The sequence below is a fragment of the Triturus cristatus genome, chromosome 5_1 (assembly GCF_964204655.1).
Source record: "Triturus cristatus chromosome 5_1, aTriCri1.1, whole genome shotgun sequence".
Taxonomy (NCBI): domain Eukaryota; kingdom Metazoa; phylum Chordata; class Amphibia; order Caudata; family Salamandridae; genus Triturus; species Triturus cristatus.
The window spans coordinates 992435070-992457428 of record NC_140587.1 but is presented as its reverse complement, the minus strand read 5'-3'; the positions used below and the strand labels follow the sequence as shown (position 1 = coordinate 992457428).

At 49.4% G+C, this 22359-nt stretch overlaps 1 protein-coding gene across 2 annotated transcripts in view; it reads left to right on the top strand.

The window, feature by feature from the left end:
* The window catches only part of MTRR (5-methyltetrahydrofolate-homocysteine methyltransferase reductase), a 399747-nt gene that overhangs the window by 168490 nt on the left and 208898 nt on the right, over positions 1 to 22359 (top strand). For both annotated transcript variants that reach the window (XM_085606098.1, XM_085606097.1), the window contains 3 exons: positions 2726 to 2906; positions 20614 to 20656; positions 21813 to 22008. In XM_085606098.1, the coding sequence (XP_085462224.1) occupies positions 2726 to 2906; positions 20614 to 20656; positions 21813 to 22008 (420 nt within the window). The remainder of the gene's footprint in view (positions 1 to 2725; positions 2907 to 20613; positions 20657 to 21812; positions 22009 to 22359) is intronic.

The following is a 22359-nucleotide window of genomic DNA, read 5'->3' as shown; positions in this document are numbered from 1 at the left end:
CACTTGCTGCTGGATCTTTTTGCACTTTCGTAGTGCGACAACTTTCGGACCCTGTTTAACCCCACGTGCTTTCCCTTTTGGTGGCATTTCCCTTGTACCCTCTGGATAAACTTAACCCGTGACACACCCGGGTCCTTTCGTCTTTTGGCCCAGGCGCGGTCAACAGCCGATGTCTTTCTATCCTTCTCGCCAGTTGCGCCCTTTGCCGTTCCTCCTCCTCTATGCCGTGCCGTTATCTCCGAGGGCCTAGATGTTTGATGGTCCAGGAATTTAATGTTTGATGGTCCGGGAATTTATGTCCTGTCTTTAGCCCCCAGCACATGCAAGGTACCTTTTCTGTGCATGCCTTTTTCTTCCTCTTCTCCTTAGGAAGGCTAATCAAGTATGTAAATATGATTACCGAGTCTGGTCTAGTCACCCCACAAACCGCACCCAGACCTAGCTGGGCCATCTCTGCGGGGACCCTTGGCAACGCAGCGGAGCACTATACCCACCTTACTCAGTCTCTCGCCTCACTTACAGGCCGAGCAGAAAGTCAAGAGCAAGCACCTACAGTGGTGGCCCTAGTAAAGTGATACTTCAGAACCAGACGGGGGAGCCTCCACGCTCAGACAAATGGGCTCCTCATTCTTTGCCTATATGTGTAGAGTCAAGCACAGGCCCAATAAAAATGGAGGCCCCCTCCTCTCCTCCACACTCCACTCCCAAGCGAGTCTCCTCTCCTCGTCATGCAAGTCCAAATACGTGCACCAAAACCAAAGATAACTAAAGTTCAACAAAGATGCAAGAGCATACAGGGGCTAGGTCTATGGGCTGGAGCAAGGACAAAGTCTCAGAGCTAAGATGTTTTCTGATAGAGGGCACAGTCTGCTTGCCCGCCCTTCGCTCCCCCGTGTGTGTTGAGAAAAAAGGAAGTCTCCTCCTGTGTCCTCCTCTGTCGCCCACTCTTCTAGCCTCACCTGCAGCAGTCCTGATGCACTGCGGTGAGGAATGGTGGGGTGTAGTATGGTGCGGGTGACCAGGGCTCTACTCGATGCTGGCTGCGCTGCACTGTGACTCCTTTGATCCTCAACTGGCTGTATTTTCTGCCTGGATTATGGTTCTGCTCGTGGAATGCCACTCGCGGTTTACAGCTCGCTGCTTCTGCGGCTCTCGCGGTCGATATGCTGACTCCCCCTCCTTCCGTTCAGCGTTCTTGAGTATCTGTACTGCAAAGCTCCTAGGGAGTATGCCGTTAACATATATTATTCATTACTTAGGGTTACTTTGTAAGCTTATTGCTGCCTTCTTTTTTCAGAATAATAACATTCTTCCTACTCTGAAACTATTATATGCTTTTAATCCTTTCAAGGTATTTATCTGAAACTTGAAATCTTCCACCCATTATTATTATATGAACTTCATTAATGTGATATCCAATGAGAAATACACAAGACTGCCAATACCCCTCTTACTCCATCCACTTCTGCCTGTCCCCTCCTAATCTCCCCTAGATTTCCACATGTTTTCACCTGGGTAATTTCGATGCTTGTCACATATTGATTACTTATTTTTCAGGATGTTGGAAGACAATGCACATATGACTCTCTGACACCAAGTGCCCTTTTCGATCTCTTTTCCTCCTCTTCCTTTATTGTTCTTCCTTCAAATTTTCCCATTTTTTATATTCCTAGCCTTTTCACAAATTGTTACTGCCCAATGTGAAATTTTCAAATCACTACTACCTGTGTCACTGAGTGCCCACCTTATCAGATTTTATTTTGTACCTATCACACTTGCTGTGTCACTATAGTGATCACTTGCACAACTGTATGTTGCAATGAAATACAATACAGTGTTATTACATTAAGAAATATTTAATGAACACTTTATTTTCAGCCATGAAAAAGCCCCAGGCCTGCTAGCCCTCTTGGGACAAAACACGTGTTGCTGAGCGTATAATCAACCCTCCATAAAGCATAGTGAAGGGGTTTGATACAAGATGTAAAAGCCATCAAACTAAGCATCATACTTGAATAATGGAACTTATTTTATTTTGTGATTGTATTTTTGTTTTTGTGTATATCTATGTATATTGACATAATTATAAAAGAGAATTGGATTAATATGTTGACTGCTACTCATGAGTTTTAATATTACTAATTCATCAGTATTATATAATATCATTTTAAGTGTTGGTACCTTAAACTAACTTCATTGATTTCCTTCTGGGCCTAGGGGCTACACTCAGCATGGGGATACCATAAGGCTCTCCAAACTTATTTTTTACAATTACTTGGCCATTGCTGGGGTTTTGGAATGTGAGGTAATAAAGGCACAGTTGTAAAGGACTCTGCTAACCCACTCATTTCTCAATGTATCTGCCTCTGAGGGAGACAAATGAGTCTCTTGCACCAACGTGATTGCAAGATGCATAGTGCTCAAATATGTCAATGAGCTATTAATGAAGGTTTGCAGCAATACCAGCCCTAAGTGTGTTGAAAAAAACATACAGTGTGTACGGGTAATCCAAGAGACCAAAGAGGTAGGTACATATGTTTGAACAACCTATTGAAAGGTTTCGCACAAAACCTCCAACACAGAGATGTGCGAACACCCCCAGAACTGAAGGGTTTAAAACCATCTACCTCCGTTCATATTTCACAGACAAAATAACATACATCTGATTAGTTTGAAATAAAGTTCCTAAACTTAGCTAAGGTTGTTGTCTTGTGTTGGTCCCCAGGCGTTCGTGCGAGCCCTTCTAGAACATACTTCTAATGCTACAGAAAAGAGGAGACTTCAAGAGCTCTGCAGCAAACAAGGCGCTGCAGACTACAACCGATTCATAAGGGACCCCAGTGTCTGCTTGTTGGACCTTCTTCATGCGTTCCCAAGCTGCACGCCACCCTTCAGCCTCCTCCTAGGTAAGTGCTGTGAATATAGAGTGTATGCGAACTTTCTGCAGGCAGCAGTATTAACCCAAACGAGCTGAGCATCGAAAGAACCTCCCTGTTAATAGCACCTCCCCCCAGCCGCATTCAGGTGAAGAGATGTAGTGCAGCTCCTAAAAAAACTCTTCTTGGACAGAGAAAATCCCCAAACTTTCACCTTATCAGCAACCTCTCTTTTATCCTAGTGATGGAATTTGTGTAACTGTTGTGTCATCCGAGTCAGATGTTTGTTTATTTTTCTGACACCCTAGTGGCCCTTATTTCCGAGTTTACAGCAACTTAATATGGCCAGGTACTACCTACACCCCCTCCTCCCCACTCAAGACCCATGACAGGAGAGAAGTTTTTGGATGCGGGGGGCGTGACACCCCCTGGCCGTATTTATTATACAAAATTAATAAACATTAATCAAAATTACAATATTTACAAAATATAGCAGAAAATATACTTTACACTGATTACAATTGATAAGTACAGATATCAGATGGCTAACCTTAACATAACTCTAATGCAAAGGTTTCCTATCCATATCTAAAAATATCTTTAATAATCTTTACAATCTTTATTTTCTGCGTACCTAATAGAGCCTACGGCAAGGTCACTAACCACGCCGTCCAGCCGGAGTGTGCATGTTCACCGTGAGGGTACTCCCGACCCCCCCCCCCCCCCGGTTACCCCCGTACGCTCTGTACCTGATCTCCATAAAGGGGCGCTTGCAGCCGTTGTGCACGTATGGGATGGCCAATTAGCCTAGAGAAAGCGTGACTCCCTCCTCCCCCGCACCCAACTGCCTCTGGAGTTCTAGGAGAGACCACTTGTCCCGACCACTTGGGCGACACCATTCAGGAATGACGCCGCCCTCTAAGGACCTTAAATTTACTGCTCAACCATCATGACCTTACCGCCACAGGCTAGCATAGTTGACCGACTATCTAGCACCCCCCTGTGCTCACTAGAAAGGTCACCCCCTGCGACTAAGGCCCCCCAACCATGCCAACATATTCTCCAGGAAAACCTCATTGCCTACTTTGGACAAGTGAATGCCGTCTTTTAGGAAGCACGGTTCGCCCCTAATGCATCCATGGGCGATGGTCTGTAAGTGGGGAGCCCTGAAAGTCTCTCAATCTTGTTATTTATTCTCCTCGCGGAGTGATTCAAAGCCTTTACAGATTCCCCCCCCTCTCCATTGGAATCGGGGTATCATCTCAGACCACCCGATAGTGCAGCCCTGACAAGTCTTGGCTAACCAGCCTATTTCAGTGACTATAGTTTCCACCAACCCTCTTCTTCCCAGTCTTACTAGATCATTCCCCCCAAGTGTACTATGATTATATTGGGGGGCGGACCACCTTTCTTTAACAAGTCCAGTATGATACCCCTGAACTGATTAAAACATAGCCCCCCTTTCCCATGGCATGCTATTTCAAAACTTGCCTGCTGTGCCCTGACCCTAAAATCACCTGTGGAGAAAAGGTTAGACAGACGCCTTACATATGAATGGCCTATGATCCAAACTGTCTGTGGTCTTTCCTTTAGTGGTGATGATATTTGCGTTGTCAAATGTTGCTAACGCTGTGTCCTCAGTTTCTTCCCTGCGTGACAGGCTTGAGAAACTGTAATGGAAGCAGAAAAGACATGCATCAGTGTTTTGTGATTCTCTCACTCACAGCATGTGTAGGCGCACATATCGTTTGTAACAATTGGAAGAAGCCTATCTCCCGATCCTCTGTACGTCGCTGTTTGGCAGCCCCCTGGCCGTTGCTTCAGTGGCAGCCCCTATCCTAAAGGAGTGGGTACCAAAACTGCCTGGATTCTGACCTGCCTTTAGAATTGTCATGTCCAACACCCTTTTGAATTGAAAGCGTGTCAGTGGGACCCCATGCGCATGGATCAGGAAAGGCCCCCCTTCGTTATGTGGTCTAACTTGCAGGTAGCTCTCACCATGTGATATAGGACAGCATGGGTTACCCTGTGCCCGGTGTAGAACTACCCCATCACCACGGGCCTCCTGATCGGTCTTGGACTTCTTGATTGATATTAGTAAGGTGTCGGCCTTGACCTTAATGCATTCAAACTGTAGACCACCATGTATGTCCAGTTTGTTTTGGGCCACTAGTTCCCCAATTCTAAATGCGCCGTAGAAGGCCAACGAAAATGCCACTGTGAACAACCGTACTTCACCTGATGTGCTGCAAATTGCGGGGAGGGCTGCTAGTAAGGACGTCAGGAGCTCCACTCCAATTGGCTGCCTTGTGTCTGGGGCCGACTCTTGGAGGCATTGCCAACCTTTTAGAGCCTTCCTCACTGTAAAACTATTAGTGGGATCCCCCTGTCGCTGATGTGAGCGAAGAATGAGATCGCCGCCACATGCCGCTTAGCTGCTGCAGCTGAACGCCCACTGGTCTTTAAACAACCCAGGTACTGAATGAGTGCCCCAGTGTCGTGCCACCTCTCAGCCCACCCCACACCCAAGAATGAACAATATTGCCAGAACGCCCCTTCGTATACTGGTCCTGGGTGCTAGGCTGGCTGCCACGAGGTCCGTTAGGTGGGGGCACCAATCTGCCAGAGTCGTTCTGGGAAGAGGGAGGCATATTCTGCCGTTGCTGGGAGGTGAGCCCTGAAAACCTGCATCTTAAAGCGAGAAAGTTCATCAGCAGCATGATTAAGGACACCAGGCACGTGCTTAGCCCTAAATTGTACATTCAATTTCATGCATGTGAGAACAATCTCCTTCAAGAGGCGGAGAATCATCTTACACTGGGCTGCTTGCTGGTTGATGCATTCCACGACGGTCATGTTGTCTGACCAGAAAACTACTGACTGATTACGCAATTGTTCAGGCCATACCGTCAATGCCACCCAGATGGGGAAGAGCTCCAGGAACCCAAAGTTACCTGTTAGGCCGTTCCCTACCCACCATGCCGGCCAACGTTGCGCCACCCACTCGGTACCGAGTATGGCGCCAAATCCCTCACTGCCCGCAGCGTCAGTCATTAAACCCAACTCCGCGGAAGCAGTGGGCGGACCGGGCCACACTACTCTGCCCTTGAAATCCAGCAGGAATGTCATCCAAATCCGCATGTCCTGCCGAACCTCAGCCGACAGCCTTGTGTGGTGATGTTTCTCCTTGAGGCCCGCCATGGCTTGGGAGATAGATCTGGAGAAAGGTCTAGCCATTGGAATGACCCTTAAAGCAAAGTTCAGTTGCCCTACTGTCTGCTGCAGCTAGTGTAGTGTGACCTTCTGTTTGCCCAAGCATAGCTGTAAAGCAGCTCTGAATTTGTTGACTTTGTCCATGGGTAACCTAAAACACCTCTGAATAGAATCCAACTCAATGCCCAGGAACTCTATCGTAGATGCAGGTCCAACTGTCTTTCCCGGAGCCAAAGGAACCCCCAAAGTCTGCATGAGCGCGCAAAATTCCTGCAGCGCCCACCCACATTCAGGGGAGCCCCGTGTCCCCAGGATAAGGAAGTCATCCAGGTAATGCATGACCCACTGGTGCCCTGTCCTCTGTCTGAAAACCCATTCCAAGAATGAACTGAATTTTTCAAAATATGCGCATGAAACAGAGCAGCCCATTGGCATACACATATCCATATAAAAACTCCCTTGAAATTGAAAACCAAGCAGATGAAAATCGTCCGGATGTACTAGGAGTAACTGAAAGGCTGATTCTATGTCAGATTTTGCCATCAATGCTCCCAGGCCCACACCCCTGAGGATCTCCACCGCTTGGTCAAAGGACGCGTATTTAACACTGCAGAACTCATCGTCAATTGCATCATTGGTGGTCGCCGCTTCTCTCATTTGGCCCCCACTTTTTGGAACTCCCTCCCTCTGTCTATCAAATCTTCCCTCTCTCTTCTTTCATTCAGAAAACTCTTAAAGACCCATCTCTTCCCACCCCTATGTTAGGTTGCTCTGTATTCCGTTTTCTCCTTCCCTGTCTAGCAGCGCCAGGAAGCTTCGGCGTTAGTGCGCTTTATAAATGGCACCTAACATAACATAACAACATTCAGAGAATTACCTTTGGGAGCTGACAATTTGTGTATTAGTCCAAATTCACCTTCTACCTTTTTGGGGACTACACCCAACGGGGAGCAGACAAAGTTCTCAACCGGCACAGACTCGAAAGGGCCCTCCACCCTACCCAGGCGCAACTCCTTGGCAATCTTTGTGGAGACTATACCTGGATTGGTCCTGGCAGAGAGTTGGTTCTGGCACTCAGATGATCCCACATAGTTTGGAGCTGGTATCCTAAAACCATCCCTGAAACCCTCCAACAGAGTTCTTGCCGTAAGGTGACATGGGTATTTGTTGAGCCACGGAGTCGGAGCCGTCACATCAATGGGGGAGCGCGCTTTGAGCGGGGACCCCATCTCACTCCTGTTTCTTCCTACCCTTATCCTTTGATCTTTTGAGGCATTTGGATTCGGGGTGGGATGGGTTGGCGCAAATGGAACACGCGTGCTTGAACCTGCACCGACCCTGTGGTCTGGTGCAAGTCCGCCTGTTGAAGTCCCAGCACGTCCCTTTCCTTCCACCATTACCGTTTGAACTAGTGGTGTAGCTTGTGTTACCCTGTGACCGAAAGGGCTGAAAAGGCTGAGCTGACTGCGGGGACTGACTCTTTGTGTTACCATGCCCCTCGCCCCCAAAAAGATCCAACCAAGATATTGTGTAAATTCGGTCCCATGACAGGGATGGGTCGGATGCCTTGGCCACCCTGACATTTTTGTCATACACTAACCACCCCCCGCCTGCGAATTTATCATGGGCCAGCACTACAAGCCATCTGCGCCTGCAAGTTTGGGAAACGCTCCGCTGTGACTGCCATAAATATGGAAAAGGCTCTGATCCAATTGAGTAAGTTCTCTTCCACCCTATACTTCAGCATCTCACTAGCCCATTTCCTGGGGAGCATATAATCTTTGTTCTTCCTTGACTCCTCCCGCTCCCTTTCGCAGATCAGTAACGAAAACATGTTAATATATTCACCAGCCCAAATTCTGTTCTTCAACTCCAGAGACACATGCCTGCCTAAAAACTCCCGCTCAAAGCTGGTCCCAGGTGCCTCCGGCAGAATCCCTGCTGGCGCACTGGGGACTGACAACCCCCTGGTTCTCCAGAGTGCCGGTACCCCCCCTGAAATGACAGGTAACGATGCGACAGTCCCCGCAGTGATCCGTTCCTTGGGCCCTGCATTGAACTCATACACAATTTGCGTTGCTTCTGCTAAAGCATCGGTACCCAACTCTTTTACCCCCACCGCTGGGGCGAGAATTCTTGCCTTCCCCAACCAGGGCAAAATTGCCGCCAAATGTGACACTACATCTTGAGGGAATAAACCCCCATACCCCCCGCCCCCGGTGGTCTCTCCCCCGCGGGTATTGGTAAAGGAACGGCGACCGGGATGGCTGGGACTGGCGCCCCTAGGGGGGGCGGGTTGGGGCACTGGGACCACGGGGATCGCTGGTGGCTCTGGATACAGGTGGGGTCTGTGGTGCCAATGGTGGTGCAGGTACTGGTGGGACTGTTGAGACTGGTGACAATGGGCTCACTGGACCTGGTACTGGGACAGGCAATGGGGTAGGTGGCACCGGGTCGTTACCTCCAGGGGTCTGGGGAGTGGGTGGATGTAGTCCCTTTGCCACGCGCTTCTTAGTTCTCACCTTTTTAGGGATTGGTGGAAAAGCAGCCTTGGGGGGGCACATTTGGGCGCCTAGCCCTCTCTCCCTCCTGCCCCTCAACTTTCTCCCTGAGGTTAGCAAGATCCTGCCCCATCTCAGTCACTTTCCTCATCATATCCTCCATCAGCCTCTCCATACAAGAGCCCTGCTCCTCCCTCTTAGCCTTCCCCGCCATTATGCAATAGAACCTAATAAAACCACAAAAACACCCACTAAATACAACCCTTACCCCAACCTTGAACTTACCGCGATAGCTACGATGTGCACGGAGGGTACTTTACTTAGTGGCCTTTACCCGTGAAGGGAGGGTACTAAGATGAATGAGCTAAAAGGCTAAACAGGCTGAAATTACATTAAAGACACCACAAAGTACTGAGACCCCACACAAAAAAAGCAACAAGGCAACGTTTTAGAAATTCAAATTCAACAAAGCCAATAATTGCCCCTATAAATGAATGAGCTAACAGGCTAAACAAGCTGAAATTACATTAAAGACACCACAAAGTACTGAGACCCCACACAAAGTAAGCAACTAGGCAACGTTTTCGAAATTCAAATAAAGCTAATAATTGCCCCTAAAACCGATTGTAGTGTGTTCCTACTTGTTCTAATGATCACACAATTATATTGCGTATGGTATTGAACCCTCACTTGATTCCCCCAATGGACGCTGCTGACTAGAATTCACCGCGCGCGCTACTATTTTCGGACGCGCGGTGAGCAGCCCGAACAGACTAAAAACCGGGGCCTGAAAAACCAGTGTAATGCCTGTAGACGCCCACGCTCTGAGTGAACGTAAGTCGCCACTTAGTTCAATGCAATGCAACAAGCCTCAATACATCACCAAATACTGCGCCAAAGTTATGAAAACCAACGCTAGCACTTGAACACACAACCGTAGATTACACGTGCGGTGAGCAACACAACACGCCTCAATAAATCCTCAAATGCTGCGCACAGTGATGCAAACCGGAGGGGTGTGTGCCGCTACTAGGACCTGCACGACCCCAACCGGGTACCTGCCAAGGAAGCTCCTGCCCCTCCGCCTCAGAACGAAAGCGGCCTCTCCGAGACCGCGGCTCCCTCTGTTGGATCGCCTGTGAATTCCGCCGATGTTCGGGGGAGTCCAGCAGCAGCCGACTGCCCACTCCTTCTTCCGCTAACAGCTGTCCCGACGGTGTAGAGGCGGAAGCCGGCTCCCTCGGTTCGTGCTTCGTGAATTCGGCTGATGTCCGCAGCAGCCGACTGCCAACTCCTTCTTCGCTACAGCTGACCCCGACCTGCAAGAAAAACAAAAGCAAAAATGAACGCCTCCTAGCGAGGCGTGGGGGCAAGCTGGGGAGCCAGGAACCAAGAGGCAGATTCCTGGGCTCCCAGCCCTTTATACCCTGGATGGTCCGGCCAGACATACTGGCCGGGCGTTTGCCAATCGACGCGACCCGGAAGTGAATCCAATCACTTCCGGGTCGCGCCCAAGACCGGGACCTATGGGGGTAGGGGGTGTGCCTGCCGCGTCACATAAGTGCGCGAGAGGCACGTCCCCTATTGTAGCGGAGGGGGCCAGCTCGACCGCCATACCTTTGGCGTGACCGATGCCGGCCCCGCCGTTCTATCATTCCCTGTTGTTGCAGCTTTGATGTTTGCCATACTCAGTGACTGATAATTTTGTGTGACACCCATGGAATGTTTCTCCATCATTCCAAGTCATCTGTCGGTAGCTGAATGTTTTAGCACAATTTTTCAAATTGATTTTTTTTTTCAATCCAAGCTGTGTTTTCCTTCCTTACAAAAAGTATGTCCTTTTCTATTAGAAAATATGAAACAATTTCGATAATGTTAAAGTGTGTACAAATCTAAATACGACGCCTGCCATTTGTTGTCCACACCTGTGAGAAGTTGGCCTGGTATATGCTGTTCACTAGTTCTAGTGACCACCTTGTACCATGCCAAGCAACCCTTATGGTGTTGTTGTAAGTCAACCTTTTTGGACTAGCTGCCCTAGTGGTAGCGTAGGCTAAGCAGTCTTTGAGGCTAAACTCGTGAAGCGTGTTAAGCAAGCTGTTTTACCAATAGTAACCCCCTTTTATACCAATGAAAGGACACCACACAGATATATATTCAAAATATATATGTATTTATTTCTCAAAGTAACCCCTAGTCTCTTTATGAGCACAGGAGCACAAATCGTCAAACAAGATTATCACAGAATACACAGAAGTTGCACTTTATATGGATAGGCCCTGGTGGCCACTCGAACCATATACTAAAATAGTGGTATAAGTACCACGAACAGAAAAGGGAAAAGGCCTAGGGCCTCTAGAATCGCTGGGCCTACAAGGAGCTAACGTCAGTTAGTGACCAGGAGGTCCACGGGTGGCGTGTGCAGAGCAAATAGTCACACGCGTGCTCCCATAGGTTTCAATGGGTGCGTAAAAAGTACAAAGTTACTGCAAAAGGAATCTTCCGGATGACCTAGGAACTTAAGATTTGGAACACAGGCACTAGAGATGTAATACTACACTTGGGCACAGGAGTGCCAGCTTTACCTCACCCACAGGAAGCGGGTGCATAGGCCTCGAAGTGCGTCGGGTTTCTTCTATCGGTTCCGTGGGGCCTGTAGACAAAAGTGCTGCAGGCGGTCGGTCGGGAAGAGATGCAGTGGATCCAAGAGTGGATCGGAGATGTTGAAGACCTGTAAGCAGAGGGGACAGTGTTCACAGTCACTAGCCAGTGACCAGCGTGGCACCAGGTGGGTACCAGGCGATGTCGGGTGCAAACAGGAAGGAAGGTGTAGCTTGACTCTGCAGCCACGTGGTCCCTGAAGGTCGACGACGTCCAGGAGTCGAGTCACGAGCTGTCCCACGCCGGCTCTCGCTGTCGGCGGTGTCGGCGACTTGATCGAAGCAAACAAGCCTTGGCAAAAGCAATTGTTGTGGGCAAGGAGTTTAAGCTGATGGTTCTGACCAGCAAGGTCAGAGGAACTGCTCCTTTGGAGGGGAGCAAGGGCCAGTCTGGAGCAACCAGACCAGCGGTGTTTGTCGTAGATTTCGTCGCCAAGATGGCCACTAGCCAGCGGGCCAGCAACCGGTTAGGCGCGTCGAGTGGCAAAATGCAGAAGGGCCCCACGCAGATCGTGGAGATGCTGGAGGGCTCACCTTTGGTGCAGATGCTGCTCGAGGGTTGGGCTTCTCAGGACCCAAAGCACAACTTGGAGGGAGCCTCGGTTGTTGCACTGGTCAGCTTGTCGTAGTCGTTTCAAGATGGCTGGCTCCACGTGTCTCGGTGCCTCCACGGGTCTCCTCTTTGCAGGGACTGTGGATCGGGCGGTGAGAGGTCTGGAGGTCCAGGTCTTGTCAGTCTCTGGGCTCGGGCTCCGGCGGGAGGCGGCGGCAAAGCAGACGTTGATTCGCTGGATGGTGCTTGCGTTAGCAAGGTGGTCACTCCCTGACCACAGGGGAGATTGGCTTCAGTCCTCTGTGCAGCAGAGCGTCGAAGTTCCCGTCTTCTTCTTAGTTTTAAGTTGATTCCAGGATGTCTGAAGTCTTAGGACACAGCTCCTACCTTTAAGCGGATTCTAGGGGCCGGACTACCTGCTAGGTCCCTCCCTATGGGTGGGACCAGGAAGGGGGGTGGTTACACCCCCAATCCTTTGTCCAGCTCGCCCCAGGCCCGGGACTGGTGTGCCCCAGGACCGGTTTGAACTGGCATATGCACCGAGGCTCCTTGTGAGCCACAGGCATGTCTGGTTTCTTTCAAGCCCTACCTGACCAATACACAAAATCCTGTCTGGGGTGGTGCACGCACCTCCCCTGGCAGGAAACCCTTTGTCCACACCTCCCAAGCTGGAAGGACTCCCAGCAGCAGGAGGGCAGACTTGTGTCTGTGGTGGCAGCATCCATTTTGTGGAGCTGAGGCTATGTCTGATTTTACCCGGGTTTCAGGTACTGTACATGTCGTGTCCCTCTAGAAGGGTGGAATGCTAACCCCGTCGCCAGAATTGGCGAGGGGTTAGTATTCCAATTCGTATGACACCTTACTCGACATGTTTTGATAAAGCCAAACCAAAGATAGCATTTAACCGCGAGGTTCATAATGCACTTAAGAGTATATGGTATGACGATATCTGGAAACAGTAGAAGGAAGTTGTTCCGACCACTGCAGACAGGCTCAGCTCATGCCAGAGCACCATCTCACATGGAACCAAGCACTCTGCCTTCAGGATTGTTAAGGCCTGCCATAGGAGTGACTTATAGGTTACCAGGTGTCCCATTTAAGGTTAGGTATAGGTATACTACACCTAAGTAAGAGGTGATTACACCAACTTACCCCAGCTGAGTGATCAGCCAGTTGTGTCAAATTGTTAGGCCAAGCCTGGGGTGGCATAATACATGCTGCAGCCCTTGGCAGGCCTTGGGTACACCAATGCCCTGGGTACCTAGTGTACACTGGTACAGGGGCTGACAGGGTGATCCACTTCCAATTGGTTATGCACCTAGGGTGCATAGTTTTAATTTAGTAGAGAGAACAGCAGGGCTGAGATCCTGAATAGCAGGATCTCAGGCCAACTAAGTCGAAAAACCAGCTAGACACTAGGCAAAAATTTGGGGGTAACCATAGTCAGATATCCACCTTCCTACACAACCCCCCCCCCCAAACGAAGGGAGATAAGGCTGACCTTGACCAGGTAAGCCTATATTGCCCAAGTGGCCATATAAGGAGGAACCAGCACTGGCATGGTTACCCCCTGTCTCATGGTCCACTAGGCAATCCCTCACCCTAAGGGTATCAGAGGGTCTCCACCATAGGGAATCTCTACCTTTGGTGTGTCTTGGCAAAGTAAAAGGCTGGTGTTGAGATGGAGTACTGAAGTGAGTGTCCTCAAAGTGAGGCCTCACCTTCCTCCAATCCCCCTCCACCATGGATGCCTTTCTTTCCTTAACTGAGTTGCACTGTGCTCTCAGGGTCAGCCTCTGGCTACCTAAAGCTGGAGGCTGGGTCCCTTTTGTGGGCTTACTGGAGGGACAGGTCAGGTCTGGGGCCCTAAGGTCCCATGGTTGCCTGTACCCAACAGAATCCCTCTGGGGGAGGTCCCTAACTACCTGTAAAGGAGATCCCTCAGGAATGTTTTTACCCATCACCTGACTAGGGCTACTAGCCAGGCAATCCTCATTCTTTTGATGGGGGGGTTCTTGTGGACAGGGGCCCTCTTGGGGTCCACTGGCCTTCCTGACCTCTGCAGCCCTGGGCTGACTGAGGCAGGGTAGAGAGAGGCAGGCTACCTGCACCAGACTGGGTCCCACCTTGGAAGGGGCCACTGACATCAGAGGCTCTGCCAGGCCAGGCCTGGCTACCTCTGGGGCAGTTCCTTCACAAGGGGTGAGGTCAGCTCCCTGAGGAGGCTGACTTTTTCCTAATGTCTGGGGAGAGGGAGACTTTTCTTCCTCCCCACTACTCTCTGTTTGTGTGGAGTGATCCATAGTTTCAGGCTTCACTACACCTATGTCAGTCTGAGTATAGGCTGAGACCATTACAGCCTTGCCAACCTTTTCAGGGGGGCACTCAGTTTGTGTTTGAGCTGTGACTGTCACAGCTCTGCCAGTCTCTACAGGGAAGTCTGTCTGTGCCTGGGCTGTGGCTACCACTGCCCTTCCAACCTTTCCAGGGAGGAAATCTATTTGGACAGGGGTTGTGAATGGCACAACCCCACTACCCTTTTGTGAAAGGCCTACCATTTTAGAATGGGTGTCTTGTTCAACTCCAGCCCAAGCTGAGAGTTCTAAGTCATTCCCCAGTAAGCAGTCTACAGGCAAGGTTGGGGACACTGCCACCCTTTTAGGGCCAGTGACACCTCCCCAGCTGAGACATACCTCTGCCATGGGATGACTGTTCTGTTTGCCATCAATGTTGGTCACCTGGTAGGAGAAACCAGGCAAAAGCTGCTCAGAGGGAACTAGCCAATGGGCCACCATTGTGATGCTAGCTCCAGTGTCTCTGTAGGCCTCAGCTTTTGTACCATTGATGTAGGGCTCCTGTCTGTACCTACCCAAAGTGTTGGGACAGGCAGTGAAGTTGGCAAACCCCATGCCACCATCACAGACAAGAGTATCTGCTGCAGGGGAATTGGCTAAGCCAGGGTCCCCCTGTGTTCCCCAAGTAAACCCACCCAAATTTTTGGGGGCACTCCCACCACCTGGGGGATTACTGCTGACAGTAATAGGTGGTGTGACAGGAGTAATTGGAGGAACAGTTTTGTTTGTAGCCCTTGGGCAACTGCTGTCAGTTTTCCAATGCCCAGGAGTTTTACACTCATGGCAGTAGGGCTTTTTACCTGTGGTAGAGGAGGGAGCTTGGGACCCACCACCCTGTGTGGAGTTTTGGGGCCCTGAGGAAGATTTCTCTTTTGTTTTATCCCCACCCTTCTCTTGAGGTTTGGTGGTATCTTTCTTTTGGTCACCACCCTGATTCTTAGGCCTGATCCTGGTCCTGACCCATTTATCTGCCCTCTTTCCCAATTCTTGGGGAGAGGTCAAATCTGAGTCTACCAGGTGTTGATGGAGGAGCTGGTTTTGACAGTTACTTAAAATCTGTTCTCTCATCATCAAATTGTACAATCCTGTATAATCAGATACCTTACTTCCCAGCAACCAACCCTCCAAAGCCTTAGTGGCACATTCAACATATTCAGACCAGTCCTGAGTCTGTGTCTTTTGGGTGTCTCTGAACATTAACCTGTACTGTTCAGTGGTTAAGCCTAACCCATCTACCAGAACACTCTTCAGGACTCTGTAATTTCTGACATCCTCTTCTCTAACAGTGAGGAGTCTGTCTCTGCCTCTTCCTTCAAAGGAGAGCCAGAGGATTGCTGCCCACTGGTCTTCAGGAACCTGCTGTACTTTGCAGGCTCTCTCAAGAGCAGTTATCCATTTGTGGATATCATCCCCACTTTTGTAGGGGGGCACAACCTTAGACAGGTTCCTATTATCAAAGACCCTATCTTTGTCCTTAGGGACAATGCTGCCACCAGTGGGTATAGACCCACTCTCTCTAGGTTGCCTAGCCTTCCTCAGTTTTTCTTCCATCAGGGCTACTTCTAGCTCCTGCTTCCTGATCCTCAGCTGGGCTTCCTGCATTCTGGCCTCATGTTCCCTCCTCTGAGGGGTGGTCATCCTTCTCCTGGAGTGACCTTGAGAGCCTCTAGAGCCATGGGAAGCATTGGAGTCACCTGAGCGATTCCTTTGCCTTCCAAGCCCTGTGTTAAGTCCACTGGGGAGATCCAGTGGGGTGAACCCACTGTCAGTCCCCAATAGCCTTGGTTTAGCTGGGCCAAGTATAACACTTGGCACTGGGCTAGTTCTCCCTTCATCCTCACCACTGTCTGTATCCCCCTCACTTTCCTCCTCTGTAGTATGGTTTTCATCTAAGGGATGGCTATTGGAAAGGGGTACCTCAGTGGCATCTTCAGAAGGGGGGCCTCCTGTTCCTGTCCCTAAGGGGGCTAACTGGGAAGCTCTCTTGAGCTCTCTTTGATTCTCATCATCTTGCAAGAGTGCTCTGAGCACAGCAGAGGTAGGGTTCTTGGGCTGTTTAAGGCCTCTAAGAGTTGCCAACTGCCTGAGCTCATTCTGATTAAGGGTAGCAAAGATGGATGGTGCCCTCTGGGGGTCACTCTCAACAGAGATGGGTACAGTGGACCCCTCTGCCCCAGCCATTGCTCTTAAGTGTGGGTGGATGTGTTGCAATCTACCTACACTTGGGTTTACCTACTAAACCTATCTAGTAGTTGTAGTCAGGGTGTGCTACTCCCTTTGCTCTACAACAACTAAGTTCAGTAGAACTTAAGTATATCTAATCTTGTTTTATATGTACCTACAGGTACCTATGTGATCTTTCAATTGGTAACCAAGAGATTACAATGGTAAAACACAGCAAGCTCAAATCCAACCGCTGCTCACCAATGTGAGAAGTTGGCCTGGTATATGCTGTTCACTAGTTCTAGTGACCACCTTGTACCATGCCAAGCAACCCTTATGGTGTGGTTGTAAGTCAACCTTTTTGGACTAGCTGCCCTAGTGGTAGCGTAGGCTAAGCAGTCTTTGAGGCTAAACTCGTGAAGCGTGTTAAGCAAGCTGTTTTACCAATAGTAACCCCCTTTTATACCAATGAAAGGACACCACACAGATATATATTCAAAATATATATGTATTTATTTCTCAAAGTAACCCCTAGTCTCTTTATGAGCACAGGAGCACAAATCGTCAAACAAGATTATCACAGAATACACAGAAGTTGCACTTTATATGGATAGGCCCTGGTGGCCACTCGAACCATATACTAAAATAGTGGTATAAGTACCACGAACAGAAAAGGGAAAAGGCCTAGGGCCTCTAGAATCGCTGGGCCTACAAGGAGCTAACGTCAGTTAGTGACCAGGAGGTCCACGGGTGGCGTGTGCAGAGCAAATAGTCACACGCGTGCTCCCATAGGTTTCAATGGGTGCGTAAAAAGTACAAAGTTACTGCAAAAGGAATCTTCCGGATGACCTAGGAACTTAAGATTTGGAACACAGGCACTAGAGATGTAATACTACACTTGGGCACAGGAGTACCAGCTTTACCTCACCCACAGGAAGCGGGTGCATAGGCCTCGAAGTGCGTCGGGTTTCTTCTATCGGTTCCGTGGGGCCTGTAGACAAAAGTGCTGCAGGCGGTCGGTCGGGAAGAGATGCAGTGGATCCAAGAGTGGATCGGAGATGTTGAAGACCTGTAAGCAGAGGGGACAGTGTTCACAGTCACTAGCCAGTGACCAGCGTGGCACCAGGTGGGTACCAGGCGATGTCGGGTGCAAACAGGAAGGAAGGTGTAGCTTGACTCTGCAGCCACGTGGTCCCTGAAGGTCGACGACGTCCAGGAGTCGAGTCACGAGCTGTCCCACGCCGGCTCTCGCTGTCGGCGGTGTCGGCGACTTGATCGAAGCAAACAAGCCTTGGCAAAAGCAATTGTTGTGGGCAAGGAGTTTAAGCTGATGGTTCTGACCAGCAAGGTCAGAGGAACTGCTCCTTTGGAGGGGAGCAAGGGCCAGTCTGGAGCAACCAGACCAGCGGTGTTTGTCGTAGATTTCGTCGCCAAGATGGCCACTAGCCAGCGGGCCAGCAACCGGTTAGGCGCGTCGAGTGGCAAAATGCAGAAGGGCCCCACGCAGATCGTGGAGATGCTGGAGGGCTCACCTTTGGTGCAGATGCTGCTCGAGGGTTGGGCTTCTCAGGACCCAAAGCACAACTTGGAGGGAGCCTCGGTTGTTGCACTGGTCAGCTTGTCGTAGTCGTTTCAAGATGGCTGGCTCCACGTGTCTCGGTGCCTCCACGGGTCTCCTCTTTGCAGGGACTGTGGATCGGGCGGTGAGAGGTCTGGAGGTCCAGGTCTTGTCAGTCTCTGGGCTCGGGCTCCGGCGGGAGGCGGCGGCAAAGCAGACGTTGATTCGCTGGATGGTGCTTGCGTTAGCAAGGTGGTCACTCCCTGACCACAGGGGAGATTGGCTTCAGTCCTCTGTGCAGCAGAGCGTCGAAGTTCCCGTCTTCTTCTTAGTTTTAAGTTGATTCCAGGATGTCTGAAGTCTTAGGACACAGCTCCTACCTTTAAGCGGATTCTAGGGGCCGGACTACCTGCTAGGTCCCTCCCTATGGGTGGGACCAGGAAGGGGGGTGGTTACACCCCCAATCCTTTGTCCAGCTCGCCCCAGGCCCGGGACTGGTGTGCCCCAGGACCGGTTTGAACTGGCATATGCACCGAGGCTCCTTGTGAGCCACAGGCATGTCTGGTTTCTTTCAAGCCCTACCTGACCAATACACAAAATCCTGTCTGGGGTGGTGCACGCACCTCCCCTGGCAGGAAACCCTTTGTCCACACCTCCCAAGCTGGAAGGACTCCCAGCAGCAGGAGGGCAGACTTGTGTCTGTGGTGGCAGCATCCATTTTGTGGAGCTGAGGCTATGTCTGATTTTACCCGGGTTTCAGGTACTGTACATGTCGTGTCCCTCTAGAAGGGTGGAATGCTAACCCCGTCGCCAGAATTGGCGAGGGGTTAGTATTCCAATTCGTATGACACCTTACTCGACATGTTTTGATAAAGCCAAACCAAAGATAGCATTTAACCGCGAGGTTCATAATGCACTTAAGAGTATATGGTATGACGATATCTGGAAACAGTAGAAGGAAGTTGTTCCGACCACTGCAGACAGGCTCAGCTCATGCCAGAGCACCATCTCACATGGAACCAAGCACTCTGCCTTCAGGATTGTTAAGGCCTGCCATAGGAGTGACTTATAGGTTACCAGGTGTCCCATTTAAGGTTAGGTATAGGTATACTACACCTAAGTAAGAGGTGATTACACCAACTTACCCCAGCTGAGTGATCAGCCAGTTGTGTCAAATTGTTAGGCCAAGCCTGGGGTGGCATAATACATGCTGCAGCCCTTGGCAGGCCTTGGGTACACCAATGCCCTGGGTACCTAGTGTACACTGGTACAGGGGCTGACAGGGTGATCCACTTCCAATTGGTTATGCACCTAGGGTGTATAGTTTTAATTTAGTAGAGAGAACAGCAGGGCTGAGATCCTGAATAGCAGGATCTCAGGCCAACTAAGTCGAAAAACCAGCTAGACACTAGGCAAAAATTTGGGGGTAACCATAGTCAGATATCCACCTTCCTACAACACCCAAATGAGTTTAGCAACAATAGCGCTGAGACAAGTTTCACTGACTCCTGAAGATGAAAACATCCGCTGCATAGAATCGATTTGTAAAAGTTGAATTACAACTCCATGTTAAGCCCTCTGTAATGATCTAGAAAGCGATAATAATGCACAGCGTTCAGTGTTGCGTGCGCTGCGGAGTGTGGATGGTGTGATGCGGGTTGTCACATGGGGCTCTGCCATTCCTCACTGCCACTCCTCATCGGTGTCTCGGTAGGGAATCGGCAGTTCATGGCACGCACTGATTAAAGGTGCCTAGCAGGGAGGAAGCAGAAGTGATGAATGCATGCTGCACCCATAAAACTTAAACAAGCATTTGCAATGCAATAGGTCTCGCATTTACGCGAGTTTAAGCTATTGGCATTGTAAATGACGATGCCTTTTATTTATGTTTGAAAAACAAAAACACAAATAAAAGGCACTGTTATTTGCAATGTGAATAGCTCAAACTCGCGTACATGCGAGACCTATTGCATTGTAAATGCTTGTTGTTCCTTTCACTGTAGCAATGACCTGGTTTGTTCATTTGCATCTCACTGATGCTGGGAACAAAGAGATTGCAATCTTTACTGCCGATCTTTACTGCCGTGCGGCCCGCGAAAGTGAAAGCAAACGAGTGCTTTCAGGCCTCTAAATGGTGCGCGCGCCCGGCCGGCGCACATGCACTGTATTTGGAGGCCTGAAAACACTCGTTTGCACTTCCAGATCCCCCATTTACAAAAGCTCTCGCGAGACAGCGCTAAAGGGCTGTCTCAGGCGAGACCTAAAAACAACTCCATCATTTACACAGACGTTCAGGAAAATAACCCAAATGAGGAAATGTAATAATAACTTTGAATTTCGTGGAAGCCTGCAGTACCTGCCTGTGAACATGTGCTTTACAGATAATTGTGACAAATCGATATGCTTTAATTTTGCACTACGCGTTAAGCATTTTTCTGCATATCTGCAACTGTAGTCTTCCAGTGGAGGAGCAAGAGACCAAGGACTTTAGATTTTTGGGGCAGAAAGCGCCCAGTGTTATAAGGAACACAACAGCCTCTACCTTATGTTAAAAGGGAATTACAAGTCACCGTCGGAGCCTCATAAAGACACTCGCCCGGGTCTCGCTCCTGTGTGCTCATGGAACCCCTGGATGACTAATATTTCTGATCTCTGCTGCCCCCTTGAAGATGTGTTTTACATTTAATCGCAGGGTGATTTGCAGCAGTTTAACTGGTGTTGTGTTCTCTCCCCAGAGCATCTTCCGAAACTTCAAGCCAGACCCTATTCTGCAGCAAGGTTTGTCTTTGTTTGCTCTTTGAAATGCCTGCGTGGAGGGTGAGGGGGTCTGTCGTGAGAGGTGCATTGTAAAGATGAAATTGCCTGTTGCATCGAGGGGATTTGCCCTTGTGACTGATGACAGGTAGTAAACAAGTCAAGAAATGTCGGAGGCGGCACCATAAACTACATTGTTTTGCAGACTTTGACCTTCACATCTTTATTGTAAAAGTAAATTGGGATTTTTTTATGGTATTTGTGGTTTGCTGAATTAATAGTTTTTGTTGTGCTTGTCCTTGCCTGTGTTTTCTTTGCATACTTTGGATTCAGTGGTGCAGGTAGAGGCCAGTATCACACCTAGGATGGCCTTTGCTCGTCTGCTCGTGACATTGGGTCATGGCATGGATGGCTAATCGCGGTCCTTCGATAGAGCGCCTTCGCCGTTCATCGTGTCCTCTCCTTTTAAAGGGACCAGGAAGGCTCAGCTTTCTCATCTGTTTCAGTGAAATAAAGGAGAGTGAAAGGAGGAGGGGAGGGGGTGGCTTCAAATGTTCTGCACACAGCAAGTTTGCGTGCTTTTATTTAGAAATTGGTTAATTGCCGTTACTTTTAACCTGGGCAGAAGGCTGTGGTTAAGCCCCTTCGGATGTTTCACTGTTGAGAACTCAGATTGATGGGTTAACCACCGCCACTCTCTGCCCTGCTCAGGCTTTGTCTTTCCCCTCAGTTTATAATCAAACTAAGGGTCCTCCTGTGGGGGAGTGGGCCTGGACGGAATAGATCGATTTAAAACCTGCTTTTGTCAAACTTGGCATAATAGGTTATGCCGCTTCCAAGTAAAGTTTTGTCTAGTAACTGATGCACACGTAAAACAACAATATGTGCTTTAATATAAACAGGAACTGCGTACTAGTAATGTAACACTTGACGATCTATATTGCGTCACATTGTTGATGCGCAGTCCATTTTGCAGCCACATTTGGAAGACCAAGTTCAAAAATGTAAATTCAATCAACCAACTGGTGTAAACATGCAGTCGTCAGTCCATGCGAATGTTGTTTTCACACTAACCGTGCAAAAAATGCACTTCACTTGTGCAGTATGTATGCAATCCGTCCCCATATGTTTTTGAACCTGGTTGCTGTGTTTTCATGGATTTTGGTTTCTGTTGTTGCAGTTCTAGCCTCTTCCATCCAGGGAAACTGCACTTTGCGTTCAATATCGTGGAGTTACCATCCTGTCCTGAAAGACCAGTTGCAAAAAAAGGAGTGTGCACTGGGTGGTTGGCTGAACTGGTCGCACCCGTGCTTCACGTGAAGGACAGCACCCTACAGACTGACAGCGAAGGCGGGAAAGGAACTGTGCTCCCAGAGGTACATAGGCTCAAACTGCCACTGTTCTAATGGAACTACCATGTTAATAGGTTCAATGCTTTAATGAAGATCAAGCACTCATTTTACGTCTCTTTTGATTTGTCGGGGATCCACAATCGGAGGATAGGAGGGGGTTAAAGAAATGCAGCAATATCCACCCTGACACATTAATACATTTAAGGGACAGTGTTGTGGTACATTTTGTGCTCACACTTTACAAAATAAATAAAACATGGTCCCGGGGAGATTATACAAGTTGGCGGGGAGTTGCATTAGATCTCTGCATGTTGGTTCCAATAAAAGGTCTGTGCTGTATAGCTATGTTTGCCCTATACATGTGCAGGGTGACAG